Genomic DNA, 22,408 nt, shown 5'->3' with positions numbered 1-22,408 from the left:
CTTAAGATTTTGTACATAGTGATCATGTCTCCCCTTGTCCCCTCCTCTAAGGTTGAACATTAAAATGGTATAAAATACCGACAGGTTGTTAGGTAAGACACATATGCAACAGTGGCAATATAAACACAAATGCAGTATAATGTGATCCTTTATTGACTACGTTTCGCCCACACAGTGGGCTTTTTCAAGTCACAAACAGAACTACCTGGGGTGGAAGGAACGCGAGTATTTATAGTCCGGACTATAAATACTCGCGTTCCTTCCACCCCAGGTAGTTCTGTTTGTGACTTGAAAAAGCCCACTGTGTGGGCGAAACGTAGTCAATAAAGGATCACATTATACTGCATTTGTGTTTATATTGCCATTGTGTCGGTATTTTATACCATTTATTTCCATATGCAACAGTTAGGTATCTTTATTATGAAACGTTTCGCCTACACAGTAGGCTTCTTCAGTCAAGTACAGAAAAGTTGATAGAAGCAGAAGATACTTGAAGACGATGTAATCAGTCCATCACCCTTAAAGTTTTGAGGTGGTCAGTCCCTCAGTCTGGAGAAGAGCATTGTTCCATAGTATGAAACAATGTTTCATAAGAACATAAGAAAGGAGGAACACTGCAGCAGGCCTGTTGGCCCATACTAGGCAGGTCCTTTACAATTCATCCCACTAACAAACATTTGACCTACCCAATTTTCAATGCTACCCAAGAAATAAGCTCTGATGTGCAAGTCCCACTCAAATCCAACCCATCCCACTCATGTATTTATCCAACCTAAATTTGAAACTACCCAAAGTCCTAGCCTCAATAACCCAACTAGGTAGACTGTTCCACTCATCTACTACCCTATTTCCAAACCAATACTTTCCTATGTCCTTTCTAAATCTAAACTTATCTAATTTAAATCCATTACTGCGGGTTCTCTCTTGGAGAGATATTCTCAAGACCTTGTTAATATCCCCTTTATTAATACCTATCTTCCACTTATACACTTCGATCAGGTCTCCCCTCATTCTTCGTCAACCAAGTGAATGTAACTTAAGAGTCCTTCAGGTGAAGGAAAAAGTAGGACCTCTGAAATCTGGGAATGGACAGCTGACGGATAATGAACTGGAAATGTGTTCCTTATTTAATGACTATTTTTTGTCAGTTTTTACACAGGAAGATGTAAATGAGATTCCAGTAATTAACAATTATTTAGTTCCTGATGAATTTAAGTTAACTAATATTACTGTCACGAGGGACATGGTTATTAAACAGATAGACAAACAGAAACAAAATAAGTCCCCGGGACCCGATGAGTTGTTTTCAAGGGTACTTAAGGAATGCAAGATGGAGCTTAGTCAGCCATTAACGAGTGTATGTGCCAGTGTTGTGCCAGAGATGTGGAAGATGGCTAATGTGGTTCCTATATTCAAATCAGGGGATAAGTCCACTCCTTCAAATTACCGTCCAATAAGCCTGACATCTATAGTGGGCAAGTTATTAGAATCAATTATAGCTGACATTATCAGAAGTCACCTTGAAGAGCATAACTTGATAAATGAATCTCAGCATGGATTCACGAGAGGTCGTTCCTGCCTGACAAACTTACTGACGTTCTTCAATAGAACATTTGAGGCAGTTGACAGTGATAAGGAATATGATATTGTTTATTTGGATTTTAGTAAAGCCTTCGACAGAGTACCTCACAAGAGACTCTTAAGAAAAGTGGCAGCTCATGGTATAGGAGGTAAAGTTCTAGCATGGATTGAGGCATGGCTTACCAATAGAAAGCAGAGAGTTACCATTAATGGAGTGAAATCTGAATGGGGATTAGTCACTAGTGGCGTTCCACAAGGATCAGTTTTAGGCCCTCTCTTGTTCATAATTTACATTAATGACCTTGATGAAGGGATTACTAGTGACATGAGTAAGTTTGCTGATGATACAAAGATAGGCCGTATAATTCACTCTGAGGAGGATATCAATGAACTCCAGGACGATTTGAACAAAATGTCTTGGTCTGAGAAATGGCAGATGAAGTTTAATGTGGATAACGTGGATGACACTGTGCTCTTGGGAGATTCTGAAGAGAAGTTGCAGAGATTGGTGGATGAATTTGGTAGGGTGTGCAAAAGAAGAAAATTAAAGGTGAATACAGGAAAGAGTAAGGTTATGAGGATAACAAAAAGATTAGGTGATGAAAGATTGAATATCAGATTGGAGGGAGAGAGTATGGAGGAGGTGAACGTATTCAGATATTTGGGAGTGGACGTGTCAGCGGATGGGTCTATGAAAGATGAGGTGAATCATAGAATTGATGAGGGAAAAAGAGTGAGTGGTGCACTTAGGAGTCTGTGGAGACAAAGAACTTTGTCCTTGGAGGCAAAGAGGGGAATGTATGAGAGTATAGTTTTACCAACGCTCTTATATGGGTGTGAAGCGTGGGTGATGAATGTTGCAGCGAGGAGAAGGCTGGAGGCAGTGGAGATGTCATGTCTGAGGGCAATGTGTGGTGTGAATATAATGCAGAGAATTCGTAGTTTGGAAGTTAGGAGGAGGTGCGGGATTACCAAAACTGTTGTCCAGAGGGCTGAGGAAGGGTTGTTGAGGTGGTTTGGACATGTAGAGAGAATGGAGCGAAACAGAATGACTTCAAGAGTGTATCAGTCTGTAGTGGAAGGAAGGCGGGGTAGGGGTCGGCCTAGGAAGGGTTGGAGGGAGGGGGTAAAGGAGGTTTTGTGTGCGAGGGGCTTGGACTTCCAGCAGGCATGCGTGAGCGTGTTTGATAGGAGTGAATGGAGACAAATGGTTTTTAATACTTGACGTGCTGTTGGAGTGTGAGCAAAGTAACATTTATGAAGGGATTCAGGGAAACCGGCAGGCCGGACTTGAGTCCTGGAGATGGGAAGTACAGTGCCTGCACTCTGAAGGAGGGGTGTTAATGTTGCAGTTTAAAAACTGTAGTGTAAAGCACCCTTCTGGCAAGACAGTGATGGAGTGAATGATGGTGAAAGTTTTTCTTTTTCGGGCCACCCTGCCTTGGTGGGAATCGGCCGGTGTGATAATAAAAAAAAAAAAGTGTAAGGTACTTGCCCTTGGTAATGAAAATAACCCTCGAAGCTATAATCTAGGTGAAGTAGAGCTTGGTCATACAGAATGTGAAAAAGACTTGGGAGTCATGGTAAGCAGAAATCTGAAGCCAAGACAGCAGTGCCTCAGTGTGCGCAACAAGGCCAACAGATTACTTGGATTTATCTCAAGAAGTATAAGTAACAGAAGTCCAAAAGTTATTTTACAGCTCTATACATCACTAGTGAGGCCTCATTTAGATTATGCTGCTCAGTTTTGGTCCCCTTACTACAGGATGGACATAGACTCATTAGAGAACATACAGAGAAGAATGACTAAAATGATTTACTGTGTAAGGAACCTCCCGTATGAAGATAGACTTAAAGCCTTGAATCTACACTCTCTGGAGAGGCGTAGAATGAGGGGAGATATCATTGAAGTGTATAAGTGGATGACGGGCATAAACAAGGGAGACATTAATAAAGTACTGAGGGTGTCGAACCAGGTAAGAACCAGGAATAATGGATTTAAGTTGGATAAATTTAGATTTAGAAAGGACATAGGTAAGTACTGGTTTTCTAACAGAGTTGTAGATGCGTGGAACAGTCTTCCCAGTGGGGTGATAGAGGCTAGGACCTTGGGTAGCTTTAAGAAGAGACTGGACAAATATATGAGCGGGAGGGGCTGGGTTTGATTGGTGTTGGGGGGTGCGGGAGTTGTTTCTTGAGTAGCTTTAGGTAGATGTCGTTTTGATAAGGACCTGCCTCGTATGGGCCAGTAGGCCTTCTGCAGTGTTCCTACATTCTTATGTTCTTATGTTCTTATGTATTAATTTAGTCATCCTACGCTGAATGTTTTCTAACGAATTTATGTCCATTCTGTAATATGGAGACCAGAATTGAGCTGCATAATCTAGGTGAGGCCTTACTAATGATGTATAAAGCTGCAGTATGACCTCTGGACTTCTGTTGCTTACACTTCTTGATATAAATCCCAGTAATCTATTTGCCTTATTACGTACGCTTAGGCATTGCTGTCTTGGTTTAAGGTTGCTGCTTACCATAACCCCCAAGTCCTTTTCGCAATCTGTATGGCTAAGTTCTACATTATTTAACTTATAAGTGCTAGGGTTATGGACACTCCCGAGCTTCAGAACCTTGCATTTATCTACATTGAACTGCATCTGCCACTTTTCTGACCAAGAGTAGAGTTTGTCTAAATCCTCCTGAAGTTCCCTAACATCTACGTTTGAATCAATTATCCTACCTATCTTCGTGTCATCGGCGAATTTGCTCATATCACTAGTAATTCCTTCATCAAGATCATTGATATATATTATAAACAACAACGGGCCCAAGACTGATCCCTGTGGAACGCCATTTGTTACTGATCCCCACTCGGATTTAACCCCATTTATGGACACTCTCTGCTTCCTGTCTGTGAGCCATGATTCGATCCACGAGAGCACCCTTCCCCCAATGCCATGAGCTGCTACTTTCTTCAACAGTCTTTGGTGCGGAACTCTATCAAATGCCTTACTAAAATCTAAGTAAATAATATCAAATTCTTTATCGTGGTCAACAGCCTCAAAAGCTTTACTGAAGAAAGTTAATAAATTAGTTAGACAAGACCGGCCTCTTGTGAATACATGCTGAGTATCATTAATCAAGCTATGCTTATCGAGATGGCTTCTTATAATCTCAGCTATAATTGACTCTAGTAATTTGCCTACAATTGAGGTCAGGCTTATTGGGCGGTAATTTGACGGTAACGACTTGTCACCTGTTTTAAAAATAGGAATTACATTAGCCATCTTCCACATATCAGACACTACACCTGTTTGAAGAGATAAATTAAAAATATTAGTTAATGGTTCACAGAGTTCCATTTTGCATTCCTTAAGAACCCTTGAAAAAACCTCATCAGGACCCGGTGACTTATTTTGCTTCAGTCGGTCTATCTGCTTCACAACCATTTCACTAGTGACTGTGATGTTACATAATTTATCTTCTTCTGGCCCACTATAAAAATTAATTACTGGAATATTATTAGTGTCTTCCTGTGTAAAAACCGAGAGAAAATAATTATTTAAAATCAAGCACATTTCATTCTCTTTGTCAGTAAGATGCCCATAGTTATTTTTAAGGGGACCTATCTTATCTCTGACTTTTGTTCTATATACCTGGAAAAAACTTTTTGGGTTAGTTTTAGAATCCCTAGCAACTTTAATTTCATAGTCCCTTTTAGCTTTTCTTATCCCCTTTTTAAAGTCCCTCTTAATGTCAATATACTGATTCATAAGATGACCCTCACCTCTTTTGATACGCCTATAAATTCCTTTCTTATGCCCTAGTAGATATTTCAGCCTATTATTCATCCATTTTGGGTAATTTCTATTAGATCTAATTTCTTTATAAGGGATAAACGTTCTTTGAGCAGCATGTATTGTGTTCAGAAAACTGTCATATTGATAGCTCTCTTCGTTACCCCAGTCAACAGATAAGTGTTCTCTAAGCCCACCGTAATCTGCTAAACGAAAATCTGGGACTGTTATTGAGTTATCGCTACTATCATACTTCCATTCAATGCTAAATGTAATTGATTTGTGGTCGCTAGCACCCAGTTCCTCTGAAACTTCTAAATTATTAACAAGGGATTCATTGTTTGCCAGAACTAAGTCAAGCAGGTTATTACCCCTTGTAGGTTCTGTCACAAACTGCTTCAAAAAACAATCCTCAACTACTTCTAAGAAGTCGTATGATTCTAAATTCCCAGTCAACAAATTCCAATCAATATGACTGAAGTTAAAGTCTCCTAAGAATTACTACATTATCGTGCCTTGTGGCCCTAACAATTACCTCCCATAGTAGTCTCCCCTGGTCCCTATCTAAATTTGGGGGACGGTATATCACACCTATAATTAATTTTTTATGCCCCTCTGAAAATTCTATCCAAACAGACTCTGTATTTGTTACTTCAGACTTAATACCCGTTTTTATGCAACAGTTCAAGCGATCTCGGACATGTTGTGTACGAATGGTATATAATACCGACAAGATGAGAGTAAGACACATGTGCAACATCTGGGTATCTTTATTGTAGACGTTTCGCCATCCAGTGACTTTATCAATACAAATTCCAGGACATAACTTGAAGACAGTAGAACTATGTACAGAAGATGAGGTAATCAGTCCCTCAACCTAGGAGTAGGTGCAAACAGCACCATAGTCGTGGAGATTCTGAAGCAGAAGAAAGAATCCTGGCGCTTATATAGTAACGTCAGGTGAAGCAAACGAGGGCAAATTCACTGGTGGGCGGGATTCCCCAGTGGAAGTAGGTCCTTCCCAAAGAGATGGGTTAGTTGTAGTAGTAGTTGTCGTAGGTGTCGTAGTAGTTGTTCTGTACATAGTTCTACTGTCTTCAAGTTATGTCCTGGAATTTGTATTGATAAAGCCACTGGATGGCGAAACGTCTACAATAAAGATACCCAGATGTTGCACATGTGTCTTACTCTCATCTTGTCGGTATTATATACCATTCGTACACAACTTGTCAGACACTGCAACATCATGGAATCTTAATTCTGAGGACATGTACATAACCTTCACAACTACGACAACTACTACTACAACTAACCCATCTCTTTGGGAAGGACCTACTTCCACTGGGGAATCCCGCCCACCAGTGAATTTGCCCTCGTCTGCTTCACCTGACGTTACTATATAAGCGCCAGGATTCTTTCTTCTGCTTCAGAATCTCCACGACTATGGTGCTGTTTGCACCTACTCCTAGGTTGAGGGACTGATTACCTCATCTTCTGTACATAGTTCTACTGTCTTCAAGTTATGTCCTGGAATTTGTATTGATAAAGCCACTGGATGGCGAAACGTCTACAATAAAGATACCCAGATGTTGCACATGTGTCTTACTCTGATCTCGGACATACAATGCCACCCCCCCCCCTTTCCGACACTTCTATCTACTTGGAACAATTTAAAACCCTGAATGTGACATTCTGCAGGCATGTCCCGACTTTTTGAATTAAACCACGTCTCAGTAATGGCAAATACATCAATGTTACCTGCACTAACAACTAGTCTCAACTCGTCCATCTTATTCCTAGCACTGCGACTATTTGTGTAATAAATATTTAAAGACCCTCCTCTCTCTTTACCCTTCCTGCTCCTTTCTGTTATTCCACTAAACCTATTACTGTCCTTGTCAAGTAGTGCCACTGGCTTTCCAATATCCACCTCATTTTGCCTATTACTAGTTCTCCTAGTACTCATATTACTACCCTGCGACTTCACAGTTTTCCTGCCAAAACCCATACCACTAACTATTCCTAGTTTAAAGACCTAACAGCTCCCTCCACTGCGTTGGCCAGTGCTCCAACCCCACACCTAGATAAGTGAACCCCATCCCTGGCATACATGTCATTTCTGCCATAGAAGAGGTCCCAGTTGTCAATGAATGTTTCTGCATTTTCCTTACAGTATTTGTCCAGCCAGCAATTGACACCAATTGCTCTGGACAACCATTCATTTCCAACTCCTCTCCTTGGCAAAATGCCACATATGACAGGTTTCCCACCCTTCCTCCTAATTATTTCTATTGCTGACCTATACCTGCTAATCAGGTCCTCACTCCTACGTCTGCCAACATCGTTGCCTCCAGCACTGAGACAGATAATAGGATTGCTCCCATTACCTCTCCTGATGTCATCCAGATGGCTAACAATATCCTTCATCCCAGCCCCAGGAAAACACACTCTCTGCCTCCTACTCCTATCCTTCAAGCAGAATGCCCTATCCATGTACCTAATCTGGCTATCCCCAACAACAACAATGTTTTTACCTTCCTTGGCATCGTCCTTCGTGATGCTCCCAGTAGTCGACTCACATTCGTCAGGTAGCATTACACCACTTGTGGAATTCGTCAAGATGTTCTCGATGGTCTTCGTTGGGGTTTCTAGGGATGTCTCACTCACGTCTGCCAATGCTTCCTTGGTGCTCGTTGTGGCATTCCCAGTAGAACACTCACATTCGTCAGGTAGCACGGAGAATGGGTTGGAAGTTTCCACGGTAGTCTTCTGGTTTCTCGTTTTTTCTGCCTCTCCAACCGTTTTCTTGATCCTCAGCTTGGTTCCATGTTGCCCGGCCACTGACCAAGCTCCCCTCTTAACCTGGGGACTCGCAACAGGAGGATTACTACGAATCCTCTTGTTCTCCTCCGTTAATCGCCGTATCTCCATCTTAGCAACTCTGAGCTCTTCTCTCAGCTGCTGGTAAAGTTGCTCAAGAGAGGGCATCCTGGTTCAGATTCACAGAGAGCACACAAACAGGTCTTCACAGAGCTAAGTACACGTCACCATTCTGATTCCTCATATCTTACTGCTGTCTGCCTTCTGCAGTTCAGGTGCTCCTTGACCCACTGGAACACTGTTTTTTTATCCTTCCTTGTTCTTCTAATTTCTGGACCAATCTCGGGTGAGGTACTGTGTCAAATAAGAACATAAGAACATAAGAATGTAGGAACACTGCAGAAGGCCTACTGGTCCATGCGAGGCAGGTCCTTATCAAAGCGACCTCTACCTAAAGCTACCCAAGAAATAATTCCCGTACCCAATGACACCAATCAAACCCAGCCCCCTCCCACTCATATATTTGTCCAGTCTCTTCTTAAAGCTACCCAAGGTCCTAGCCTCTTTCACCCCACTGGGAAGACTGTTCCACGCATCTACAACTCTGTTAGAAAACCAGTACTTACCTATGTCCTTTCTAAATCTAAATTTATCCAACTTAAATCCATTATTTTTTTCTTACCTGGTTCGACACCCTCAGTACTTTATTAATATCTCCCTTGTTTATGCCCGTCATCCACAGCCTTTCTACAGTCTAGAAAAATGCAGTCCATCTAATCCTGTCTCTCTTGCTTTATTACTATGACTCTCGTTGAATTCTAGCAATTTTGTAAACTGGATTTTCATCCCTAAATCCATGCTGTTTTTCTGTCCCATCTCTGAAACATCCTGTCCCAATCCACCTTGTCAGTTCCTCTCAGTATTTTATTTATATGTCCCCCCTGTCCCTCTTGTCTTCCATTGTTTTCAGGTTGATTTCCCTTAACCTCCTCCCCTTAGCTCTGGGACTAGTCTCGTTGCAAAACCTTTGCACTTTCTCTAATTTCATTTGTTTGATCAGGTGTTGGTTCCAAACTAGTGCAGCATACTCCAGTGTGGGCCTGGCATACACGGTGTACAGTGCCTGACGTACACTGTGTACAGAATCTTGAATGATTCCTTACTGAGGTGTCGGAAAGCTATTCTTAGGTTTGCCAGGTGCCCATGTGATGCAGCAGTTATTTGGTAGATGTGCACCTCAGGAGATGTGTTCGGTATTGTGCTTTCCCGAAGATCCTTTTCCTTGAGCGAGGTTTGCAGTTTTTGGCCCCCTAGACTGTACTCTATCTGTGGTCTTCTTTGCCTTTCCCCAATCTTCATGACTTTGCACTTGGTGGGGTTAAACTCCAGGAGCCAGTTGCTGGACCAGGTCTGCAGCCTGTCCAGATCTCTTTGTAGTTCTGCCTGATCCTCATCCAATTGAATTCTCTGCATTAGCTTCACATCATCTACTAGCAGGGACACTTCTGAGTCCATTTTTTTCCGTCATGTCATTCACATATACCAGAAACAGCGCTGGTCCTAGGACCGACCCTTGTGGAACCCCGTTCGTCACGGGCACCCACTCTGACACATCGTCACGTACCAACTCTCGTTTTTTTCCTTCCTGTCAGATATTCCCTGAGCTATTGCAGTGCCTTTCCTGTTATATCTGCCTGGTCCTCCAGCTTTTGCACTAATCTCGTGTGGAACCGTGTCAAAGGCCTTCTTGCAGTCCAAGAAGACAAAATCTACCCACCCCTCTCTCTCCTGTCTTACTTCTGTCACCTTGCCGTAAAACTCCAGTAGGTTTGTGACAGGATTTTCCTTCCCTGAAACCGTGCTGGTTATCGTGTATAAGCTCATTCCTTTCTAGGTGTACTCACCTAATTGTACTCGCCTAATTGTGGTTGCAAGGGTCGAGACTCAGCTCCTGGCCCTGCCTCTTCACTGACCTCTACTGGGTCCTCCCTCTCCATGCTCATGAGCTTTATCATACCTCGTCTTAAAGCTATGTACGGTTCCTGCCTCCACTACATCGCTTGCCAGACTATTCCACTTCCTAATACCTCTGTGGCTGAAGAAATACTTCCTAACATCCCTTTGACTCATCTGAGTCTTCAGCTTCCGATTGTGACCCCTTGTTTATGTGTCCCCTCTCTGGACCATCCTGTCTCTGTCCACCTTGTGTGTGTGTGTGTGTGTGTGTGTGTGTGTGTGTGTGTGTGTGTGTGTGTGTGTGTGTGTGTGTGTCTCAGAAGTGGCTTGTTGTTCTAGTTCTTTAACTCAGCTACTGTTCAACATAAACAGGGATGTTAATAAACTTGTTGCAACAAGCCAGTTATTGAATGAACGATGGCCAATGTGTTTTCTTCTTCTTTGTGTCTATGAACTCTGGTGGGAGAGGGTCAGAGTTTTCAGCTTTTATCTTAGATTCTCCCTCCCTCACCTCCCTCCCTCACCTCCCTCCCTCACCTCCCTCTCTCACCTCCCTCCCTCACCTCCCTCTCTCACCTCCCTCACCTCCCTCCCTCACCTCCCGCCCTCACCGCCCTCCCTCACCTCCCTCCCACACCACCCTCCCTCACCTCCCGCCCTCACCTCCCGCCCTCACCTCACTCTCTCACCTCCCACTCTCACCTCCCTCCCTCACCTCCCTCCCTCACCTCCCTCTCTCACCTCCCTCCCTCACCTCCCTCCCTCACCTCCCTCCCTCACCTCCCTCCCTCACCTCCCTCTCTCACCTCCCTCCCTCACCTCCCTCTCTCACCTCCCTCCCTCACCTCCCTCTCTCACCTCCCTCTCTCACCTCCCTCCCTCACCTCCCTCTCTCACCTCCCTCTCTCATCTCCCTCCCTCACCTCCCTCCCTCACCTCCCTCCCTCACCTCTCTCCCTGACCTCCCTCCCTGACCTCTCGCCCTCACCTCCCTCCCTCACCTCCCTCCATCACCTCCCTACCCCACCTCCCTACCTCACCTCCCTACCTCACCTCCCTCCCTCACCTCCCTACCTCACCTCCCTCCCTCACCTCCCTCCCTCACCTCCCTTTCTCACCTCCCTACCTCACCTCCCTCCCTGACCTCCCTCCCTGACCTCTCTCCCTGACCTCCCTCCCTGACCTCTCTCCCTGACCTCTCTCCCTGACCTCTCTCCCTGACCTCCCTCCCTGACCTCTCTCCCTGACCTCCCTCCCTGACCTCTCTCCCTGACCTCCCTCCCTGACCTCTCTCCCTGACCTCCCTCCCTGACCTCCCTCCCTGACCTCCCTCCCTGACCTCCCCTCCCTCACCGCCCTCCCTCACCTCCCTCCCTCACCTCCCTCCCTCACCTCCCTACCTCACCTCCCTCCCTCACCTCCAGCCCTCACCTCCCGCCCTCACCTCCCTCCCTCACCGCCCTCCCTCACCTCCAGCCCTCACCTCCCTCCCTCACCTCACCGCCCTCCCTCACCTCCCTCCCTCACCTCCCTCCCTCACCTCCCTCCATCACCTCCCGCCCTCCCTCCCTCACCGCCCTCCCTCACATCCCTCCCTCACCTCCCTATCTCACCTCCCTACCTCACATCCCTCCCTCAGCTCCCTCCCTCAGCTCCCTCCCTCAGCTCCCTCCCTCACCACCCTCCCTCCCTCACCTCCCTCCCTCACCTCCCTCCCTCACCTCCCTCCCTCACCTCCCGCCCTCACCGCCCTCCCTCACCTCCCTCCCTCACCTCCCTCCCTCACCTCCCTCCCTCACCTCCCTCCCTCCCTCCCTCACCTCCCGCCCTCACCTCCCGCCCTCACCGCCCTCCCTCACCTCCCTCCCTCACCTCCCTCCCTCACCTCCCTCCCTCACCTCCCTCTCTCACCGCCCTCTCTCACCTCCCTCTCTCACCTCCCTCCCTCACCTCCCGTCCTCACCTCCCGTCCTCACCTCCCGCCCTCACCGCCCTCCCTCACCTCCCTCCCTACCTCACCTCCCTCCCTCACCTCCCGTCCTCACCTCCCGTCCTCACCTCCCGTCCTCACCTCCCGCCCTCACCTCCCTCCCTCACCTCCCTCCCTCACTCACCTAACGAGCCTCTCAGGTACATAATGATTCTTAATTAGTTCTGATTAGACTAATTTCTGGTCAGAATCTTTAATTATCTCACATTTTGACAGAATAATTTAGATTTTGATCTAGGAAACTGATCTACACTTCCTCTTCCTTGGATCAAACGTGCTGCCTCTCCATTATCGATATTGTGAGGGAACTCAATGGGTGTCCCCATTCCTCACATTCTTTCATCCATCCCTATTTCCTATTACTCATCCCATTACCCATCCATCCTTCCATGAGCCATTCCCCATTTCTTACCAATTCCTTATTTTTAACTTGTTCCTTATTTATCACTTATTTTCTCATTTCCGTTCCATTGCTCGACAATTCTCCATTCCTAAACTATTTCTGTGGATAAGTGGGGAATTGGAAATGAGTAGGAAATGGGTAACGAGTGAAGAATGTGGAATGGGTATACCTAGAGGATACTTGGAGGGGGTTCCAGGGGTCAATGCCCCTGCAGCCTGGTCTGTGACCAGGCAAACCAACGTATTAACTACAGCCTGGCTAGTCAGGTGCTGACTTTGTGTTCAGTTCCCTCTTGAAGACAGCCAGGGGTCTTGGGGTCTTGACAGCCAGGGGTCTTGGGGTCTTGACAGCCAAGGATCTTGAAAACAACCAGGAGTTTTGATGATATCCAGGGGTTATCCTCTATCCCTCTGTTCTTTGGCATTGTCATGGGTTATCCTCTATCCCTCTGTTCTTTGGCATTGTCATGGGTTATCCTCTATCCCTCTGTTCTTTGGCATTGTCATGGGTTATCCTCTATCCCTCTGTTCTTTGGCATTGTCATGGGTTATCCTCTATCCCTCTGTTCTTTGGCATTGTCATGGGTTATCCTCTATCCCTCTGTTCTTTGGCATTGTCATGGGTTATCCTCTATCCCTCTGTTCTTTGGCATTGTCATGGGTTATCCTCTATCCCTCTGTTCTTTGGCATTGTCATGGGTTATCCTCTATCCCTCTGTTCTTTGGCATTGTCATGGGTTATCCTCTATCCCTCTGTTCTTTGGCATTGTCATGGGTTATCCTCTATCCCTCTGTTCTTTGGTATTGTCATGGGTTATCCTCTATCCCTCTGTTATTTGGTATTGTCATGGGTTATCCTCTATCCCTCTGTTATTTGGTATTGTCATGGGTTATCCTCTATCCCTCTCTTCTTTTGGTATTGTAATAATATTGGCAGAATTACCAACAATATGTTAGGTAGAAGGAGACATACAACTAATATGACATTTTATTGTGGCAATGTTTAATATAATCTTTATTTATACAAGTACATGTACAAGGTATACAGACCATAACTGACATTAATGACATACTATATAGAAAGCTCCTTGTTATGCAGAGCATTTTCCACAAATTAGGTCAATTTTGTCCCCAGGATGCCACCCACACCAGTGCATTAACACCCAGGTACATACCTCTTTTACTGCTAGATGGACATGGACAGCAAGTGTCTTAAGGAAACACATAGTAAAAGCCATAAATGAAATAGAAAGAAACCCAAAATATTTCTTTTCTTATGGCAAATCAAAGTGGAGAACAACATCCAGTATTGGGCCCCTACTTAAACAAGATGGGTCCTACACAGATGACAGCAAGGAAATGAGTGAGCTACTCAAGTCCCAATATGACTCAGTTTTTAACGAGCGGCTAACCAGACAGAGTCGATGACCTCAATGAATTTTTTACGAGAGAGAATTTGGTAGACTCGAACCTACCTGATATTATCCTAACGCCAAATGACTTTGAAAAGGCGATAAATGACATGCCCATGCACTCTGCCCCAGGGTCAGACTCATGGAACTCCGTGTTCGTCAAGAACACGGAGAGGGAGAGGGAGCATGGACACGGGGGTCGTCCCAGAGTTACTAAAAACAACAGACATAGCCCCACTCCACGAAGGTGGCAGTAAAGCAATAGCAAAGAACTACAGACCAATAGCACTAACATCTCATATCATTAAAATCTTTGAAAGGGTCCTAAGAAGCAAGATCACCACCCATCTAGATACCCATCAGTTGCACAACCCAGGGCAACATGGGTTTAGAGCAGGTCACACCTGTCTGTCTCAACTACTGGACCACTATGTCAAGGTCCTAGATGCACTAGAAGACAAAAAGAATGCAGATGTAATATACACAGACTTTGCAAAAGCCTTCGACAAGTGTGACCATGGGGTAATAGCGCACAAAATGCGTGCTAAAGGAATAACAGGAAAAGTTGGTAGATGGATCTAAAATTGTCTAACAAATAGAACACAAATAGAACACAGAGTACGTATTAGTAAACAGAATAAAGTCTAAGGCGAATACTGTGAAAAACTCTGTTCCACAAGACACAGTACTCGCTTCTATCTTGTTCCTCATCCTCATATCTGACATAGACAAGGATGTCAGCCACAGCACCTTGTCTTCCTTTGCAGATGACATTTGAATCTGCATAACAGTGTCATCCATTGAAAACACTGCAAGACTCCAGGCGGACATCAAACAAATCTTTAAATGGGCCACAGAAAACAATTTGAAGTTTAATGATGAGAAATCTCAGTTACTGCGATATGGAAAAACGTGAGGAAATTAAAACTATACAGAGTTATGAAACAAATTCCAAGCACACAGTAGTGCGAGAAACTTATGTAAAAGACCTGTGAGTGATCATGTCAGAGGATCTCACCTTCAAAGACCATAATATTGTACTAATCGCATCTGCTAGAAAAATGACAGGATGGATAATGAGAACCTTCAAAACTAGGGATGTCAGGCCCATGATGACACTCTTCAGGTCGCTTGTTCTATCTCGGCCGGAATATTGCTGCACACTAACAGCACCTTATAGGGCAGGTGAAATTGCTGACATAGAAAATGTACAGAGAACCTTCACGGCACACATAACTGCAATAAAACACCTAAATTACTGAGAACTCTTGAAGTTCCTCAACCTGTACTCCCTAGAATGCAGGAGGGAGAGATACATGATTATATACACTTGGATATCGTAGAGGGATTAGTACCAAACTTGTACACGAAAATCACTCCCTATGAAATCAAAAGACTAGGCAGACGAGGCTCTGATCCACCAGGAGGCCTGGTCACAGACCGGGCCGCGGGGGCGTTGACCCCCGGAACTCTCTCCAGGTAAACTCCAGACGATGCAACATTCCCCCAATGAAAAGCAGGGGTGTCACTAGCACGTTAAGAGACAACACAATAAGTGTCAGGGGGCCCATGACTAACTGCCTTCCAGCATACATAAGGGGGATTACCAATAGACTCCTGGTTGTCTTCAAGAAAGCACTGGACAGGCACCTAAAGTCAGTACCTGACCAGCCGGGCTGTGGTTCGTACGTCGGGTTGTGTGCTGCCAACAGCAATAGCTTGGTTGATAAAGCTCTGATCCACCATGAAGCCTGGTCACAGACTGGGCCGCGGGGGCGTTGACCCCCGAAATCCTCTCCAGGTAAACTCAGCCGTAACGATACAGTGACAGAGGGTGTGTGTGTGTGTGCGTATATATATATATATATATATATATATATATATATATATATATATATATATATATATATATATATATATATATATATATATATATATATATATATATATATAAAATGTATATATATATGTATATATGCTATATATAGGTATTAGAGTGAGTTACCAAGCATAATATAGCTGTGGGTAGTAACAGTAGTAGTGGTGATAGTAGCAGCTATGTGATGGCGGGGTTTAATATTTGCTAATACTTCAGAGATGATCATGCTGCCTTTATTTTGCTTAATTGTGTTAGAAACAACAATTGATAATGATTCAAAGCATTTATACCTACGAAAAATAGGTTCTTTGATCACTTGTCGGGCGTTGCTGAATTTCATGAGGTGATTGGCGGAATTCCGGTATTGTACACAGGCGTTCATGTCGTTCCTACATGCATTAATGTGGAAGGTTAAGAGATATGTGCAGTAGTTGGGTATCTTTATGGATGTAACGTTTCACCTACACAGTAGGCTTCTTCAGTCAAATAGAGGCAGCTGGAGTAGTAGTGAAATGATGTAATCAGTCCGGCCTTGAAGAAATAGTATTTGAGGTGGTCGGTCACTCAGCCTGGAGAAGAGTTCTAAATACTGTCCAAGGTGAGGTTGAAGATCTGGAAGACGTTGTAAGGGACGGGATTCACTAGTGGAAGTAAGAAGACAGGTCCACCTGGAATCCAACCCTTCTCACTCATAACTAGTAAATACGAGAGGAAAAATGGAAGATATCATCTGTACCAAGATACCATTGTGCTAGTGTCTGATAGTATCATTGAAAATGGTGTAAAATACCGACAAGTTGAAGATTAAGATGTATGTATCTGAATCTTCAATCTTAATGTGTTCATTGAGACTTGTTTTACTTTCTTGCTGTTTCGCCAACGTATATTCTGTCACAGCCTCCGCAGGGATAGTGTAAATCCCCTGCATTGAATGGTTCAAGATTCTTCAATTCTGACCTAGTTAGGTCCTTCAGGGGGCGGTGGTTGCAATGACGACTCTAGTGTTCGCTTCCATGAGTCGTCATTGCAACCAGAACCTCCATGAAAGATCTAAGACAAAATTGAAGAACCTTGAACCAGTCAATATAGTGAGGCACTAGGTTGCAACATACCTCCTATTGTAAAGACTAGTTGGACTATTGTCAAGACTAGTTGGACTATTGTAAATACTAGTTGGACTATTGTAAATACTAGTTGGACTATTGTAAAGACTAGTTGGACTATTGTAAAGACTAGTTGGACTATTGTAAATACTAGTTGGACTATTGTAAAGACTAGTTGGACTATTGTGAAGACTAGTTGAACTATTGTAAATACTAGTTGGACTATTGTAAAGACTAGTTGGACTATTGTAAATACTAGTTGGACTATTGTAAAGACTAGTTGGACTATTGTGAAGACTAGTTGGACTATTGTAAATACTAGTTGGACTATTGTAAAGACTAGTTGGACTATTGTAAAGACTAGTTGGACTATTGTAAAGACTAGTTGGACTATTGTGAAGACTAGTTGGACTATTGTAAAGACTAGTTGGACTATTGTGAAGACTAGTTGGACTATTGTAAATACTAGTTGGACTATTGTAATTAGTTGGACTATTGTGAAGACTAGTTGGACTATTGTAAATAGTTGGACTATTGTAAAGACTAGTTGGACTATTGTAAATACTAGTTGGACTATTGTAAATACTAGTTGGACTATTGTAAAGACTAGTTGGACTATTGTAAATACTAGTTGGACTATTGTAAAGACTAGTTGGACTATTGTAAAGACTAGTTGAACTTTTGTGAACACTAGTTGAACTATTGTAAAGACTAGTTGGACTATTGTAAAGACTAGTTGAACTTTTGTGAACACTAGTTGAACTATTGTAAAGACTAGTTGGACTATTGTAAAGACTAGTTGAACTTTTGTGAACACTAGTTGAACTATTGTAAAGACTAGTTGAACTTTTGTGAACACTAGTTGAACTATTGTAAAGACTAGTTGGACTATTGTAAAGACTAGTTGAACTTTTGTGAACACTAGTTGAACTATTGTAAAGACTAGTTGGACTATTGTAAAGACTAGTTGAACTTTTGTGAACACTAGTTGAACTATTGTAAAGACTAGTTGGACTATTGTGACGTAGCTGGACTACTGCGTAGACTAGCTGGACTATTGTAAAGACTAGTTGGACTATTGTGACGTAGCTGGACTATTGTAAAGATTAGCTGGACTATTGTCAATATTGTTTTGTATCTGGGACCTAGACAATGGCAATGATAGTGCCATGTATATAGTAATAATGTTGATAATGTAATGTTTATAGACAATGTTGATAGTGTCATGTGTATATTCACTACAATGTTTATAGTACCTTGCATACAGTTTTTACAGTACCATGTATATAGTACCGACAATATTTACAGTGTTATGTATATAGGCACAATATTTACTGTACCGTGTATATAGGTACTACAATATTTACAGTGTCATGTATATAGTACCAAGAGTAATAGCCTTGAAATTTAATTTTATTGATTTCCTAATTACCAGTGTCCCGGTGTTCAGATGAAGAACGGGTGTTGAACAGGTGTTGAAGAACAGGTGCTAGTACCAGGAGCTGTAATAAGCATCTGCCCTACTGCAGCCAGTGTGTATATAGAAATGTTGATAGTGTAAATATTGGACAAGACTTTAGTAACATTGGTGAAGGGTTCAAGATGGTTGAATCTGGGTGTTGAACTTGGTGTTGGAGGTGTTGGTGGTGTTGGAGGTGTTGGAGGTGTTGGTGGTGGTGGTGGAGGTGTTGGTAATGGCTGGTAGTGAGAAGCTACCAGTAGCTGCCCCATCTCGCCTCCTGAGGTCTCCAAGTCATGAAAGTGTAAGCACTGAACTCTCACTGTTCTCCATCAGTAGCGCGGCCTCGGAGATGTCTCGTGCTGGTCTGAGAGTGGTCCTGCCTCCGCATCTCGGTCGAGGACCATCACCTACACCTGAGACCAGACATCGTCTCCAGGTGAGTGCACAGGTAAGTCAGATTTGCAGGTTCTTGGGACTTGAGCTGCTGGAGTGTGAACAGGGTAATATTTTATAATGGGATTCAGGGAAACCGGTTAGCCGGACTTGAGTCCTGGAGGTGGAAAGTACAATGCCTGCACTTTAAAGGAGGTGGTTTGAGACAGTGGCTGTTTGGAGTGACATCTGAGCGCCTCTGCAAAGACGATGATTATGTGTGAATGATGGTGAATTTTTTTTTTTGGTCACCTGCCTGGGTGGGAGACAGCTGACGTGTTATATATGTATATATATCATGCAGAATATGTAAAACTTGTGATTTTGGCTTAAATAGCAAAGCGTTCTTGCCGAAAAGGCAAGTGAAAATTTGTGTATGCAGTAATTTTGCAAAAATATTCTGTCTGTTTATTATTAAATTATTGTAAACTTATCTAAATATATTCAGTTGGATTATGCTAAATTAAATGGCGCTTGTTATAATAAGGTTAGGTAAATTTTCTAATTTTTGGTACAAAATTATTAAAATTTACGTTAAATTAAAAAAAAAATATATCTTTAATCGTATAAGAGAAAATTTTAGAAAGGACTTTATTTTAAATAAGCTCTTGCTAACTGACCAGTAATTCTTAGCTCTAGATCATTGGCACTCTCGTGCATCATCAGGAACAATGCAACGTTGCAACACAGCAACAGATAGGAGGGGAAATTCTCTGACTGAAGGCAGGTGTCAGTAGCAGCCCATATCAGCCCGTCACTGACCCTACACCTACCTTCACACACTTCTGGAGTGAACATAAGAAAGGAGGAACACTGCAGGAGGCCTGTTGGCCCATACTAGGCAGGTCCTTTACAATTCATCCCACTAACAAACATTTGACCAACCCAATTTTCAATGCCACCCAAGAAATAAGCTCTGATGTGCAAGTCCCACTCAAATCCAACCCCTCCCACTCATGTACTTATCCAACCTAAATTTGAAACTACCCAAAGTCCTAGCCTCAATAACCCAACTAGGTAGACTGTTCCACTCATCAACTACCCTTTTTCCAAACCAATACTTTCCTATATCCTTTCTAAATCTAAACTTATCTAATTTAAATCCATTACTGCGGGTTCTCTCTTGGAGAGACATCCTCAAGACCTTATTAATATCCCCTTTATTAATACCTATCTTCCACTTATACACTTCGATCAGGTCTCCCCTCATTCTTCGTCTAACAAGTGAATGTAACTTAAGAGTCTTCAATCTTTCTTCATAAGGAAGATTTCTAATGCTATGTATTATTTTAGTCATCCTACGCTGAATGTTTTCTAACGAATTTATGTCCATTCTGTAATATGGAGACCAGAACTGAGCTGCATAATCTAGGTGAGGCCTTACTAATGATGTATAAAGCTGCAGTATGACCTCTGGACTTCTGTTGCTTACACTTCTTGATATAAATCCCAGTAATCTATTTGCCTTATTATGTACGCTTAGGCATTGCTGTCTTGGTTTAAGGTTGCTGCTCACCATAAGAGAGGTGGAGGACCTCAGAAAGCAAGTTACAGATTATTAAGGAAACAGTAGTCAGCCCAAAACCGCATCTGATCAATATCAACTGATTTATTGCCACATGGAATCATGTTTGCCTAAGTGGTTATTATACCCAGACACACTAGCTAAATGTAATATATTGCATTATTATACGAATCAGATTAACTAGTTGTCGGTAGAGAAGTTTACTGTTCCATAACAACTGTAGTGACTGTTAACACCAGGACCCCTAAAGCTATGTCACTACCTGACCTCCCTAGGCTATCCTAAGAAACTCAAATATACAATATTATGTAAGTTGTAGTCACATAAACTTATGTAACTGTACTCGTATGCAGGGTCTAAGCCTAATCCTATGGAATTTCCCATATACGAAAGGTGGAACGGGATTTCCAGTGAGTGAAACATGTGGAATAGTCTATCATAGTCTCCCCTCAAAATGAAATCAGGGGTAATTGAGTGCTAACACTGGCATAGTCTCCCCTACACCTAAGGGATTGTTAAACCTCCTGGTATAATGTGTACTGTAACCCAGACGGACAGGATTCTTGATGGGCAAAACGTATAGGACAGGTGCGGAGAACGCTGGTCTATCATCGCCAAATCCTCATGAGGACCTGTTACATACTGAACAATCCAGGGATTTTATACAGCATCCTTGCTTAAGATTGTGCACAATTGACTCTACTAAATAAATGTCGAGTTTGTACGTTCCAATACTGTACTTGAATTATATAAGACATTCCTTTCCACACTGGAACTATTGGGTACAGTGACCTGAGCTGTTGCCCACCCCGGTGGATTACTGCAAGTACTAACATGATTAAAGATTGTATTTGACTCCTGAGCCGTCCTTACTGATGTTGGGATAATCTGATTTCAAATGGTTTACCGGTTGGGCAGGTAGATTGACTTCACGCTTCTGTGCTCCTAGTGTTAAACAGGGCAACTGTCATGGAGGAGGGTAAATAAATATGGTGGTAGTAAGTAAATATGTAGGCATCTTGGTATAGAGTGACAATTAGTTAATGATTTGTACAATAATGCAGTGTTACATATAGCTTGAGTTTGTGGGTGTATTACCCACTTAGGTAAAATGATTTAATATGGCAATAGATCAGTTGATATCGATTAGACATGGTTTTGGAATGACCACTGCATTTCCTAAATAATCTGTAATTTGCTTTATCTTCAACCTCTGAGGTCCTCCACTTTCCCTTACCTGGAAGGGTGTGAGGAGACTGAAGGTGAGTGTGGGGGTCGGAGACGGACCTCACTCTGTGTCATGGGTTGCCACTGTTACATTCTGCCATGCTTCAGAGAATTTACCCTCCTATCTGTTGATGTCTTTCAACACTGCACAGCTGCTGACGACGCATGACATGCTTGGAATATAAGCTAAATGCTGATATTTACACAAATTTTGAAAGTCTTCGACAAGTGCGACCATAGTGTAGCACACAAAATATCTGCAAAAGGAATATTCAACAGGGAAAAGTGCGCAGATGTGTATTAAATTTAACAGAATCAGGGGAGTATTAGTAAACAAAGTGAAGTCAGGGGCTGCCACAGTGTAAAGCTCTGTTCCTCAAGGCACAGTATTGGCCTCGCTTCTGTTTCTCGTTCTCAATGAGGAATATACAGATAGTATAATAACCTATGTGACATGCTAAGACATCTTATTAATTACAAGATATCAAAAAGTCAACTGTAGATATAAATCCAGATGTTCTCTTGTTAACCCTCATGAGGTCTAGTTCCTAGGCCTTGTGTGTAGTCATATGCTCTTGCACTACTGTCCAGAAGACAGATGCCGTTTGCACAATAAACTAGCCACTACTGCCCACAGGATGGATATGAAGTACACAATAAACTAGCCACTACTATCCACAGGATGAATATGAAGTACACAATAAACTAGCCACTACTACCCACAGGATGGATATGAAGTACACAATAAACTAGCCAATACTATCCACAGGATGGATATGAGGTACACAATAAACTAGCCACTACTACCCACAGGATGGATATGAA

At 43.1% G+C, this 22,408-nt stretch overlaps 1 protein-coding gene across 12 annotated transcripts in view; it reads left to right on the top strand.

The window, feature by feature from the left end:
- LOC128706612 (uncharacterized) overlaps window positions 1-22,408 on the top strand; it is an 85,415-nt gene that overhangs the window by 17,953 nt on the left and 45,054 nt on the right. For 4 of the 12 annotated variants that reach the window (XM_070092676.1, XM_070092735.1, XM_070092689.1 and 1 more), the window contains exon 2: window positions 18,373-18,847. In XM_070092676.1, coding sequence (XP_069948777.1) covers window positions 18,632-18,847 — 216 coding nt within the window. In that variant the 5' untranslated portion in view covers window positions 18,373-18,631. The remainder of the gene's footprint in view (window positions 1-18,372; window positions 18,848-22,408) is intronic. The other 8 variants (XM_070092710.1, XM_070092714.1, XM_070092690.1 and 5 more) reach the window with 6 other exon arrangements.

The sequence above is a fragment of the Cherax quadricarinatus genome, chromosome 3, assembly GCF_038502225.1.
Source record: "Cherax quadricarinatus isolate ZL_2023a chromosome 3, ASM3850222v1, whole genome shotgun sequence".
Lineage (NCBI taxonomy): Eukaryota > Metazoa > Arthropoda > Malacostraca > Decapoda > Parastacidae > Cherax > Cherax quadricarinatus.
This window is presented reverse-complemented; position numbering and strand designations above follow the sequence as displayed.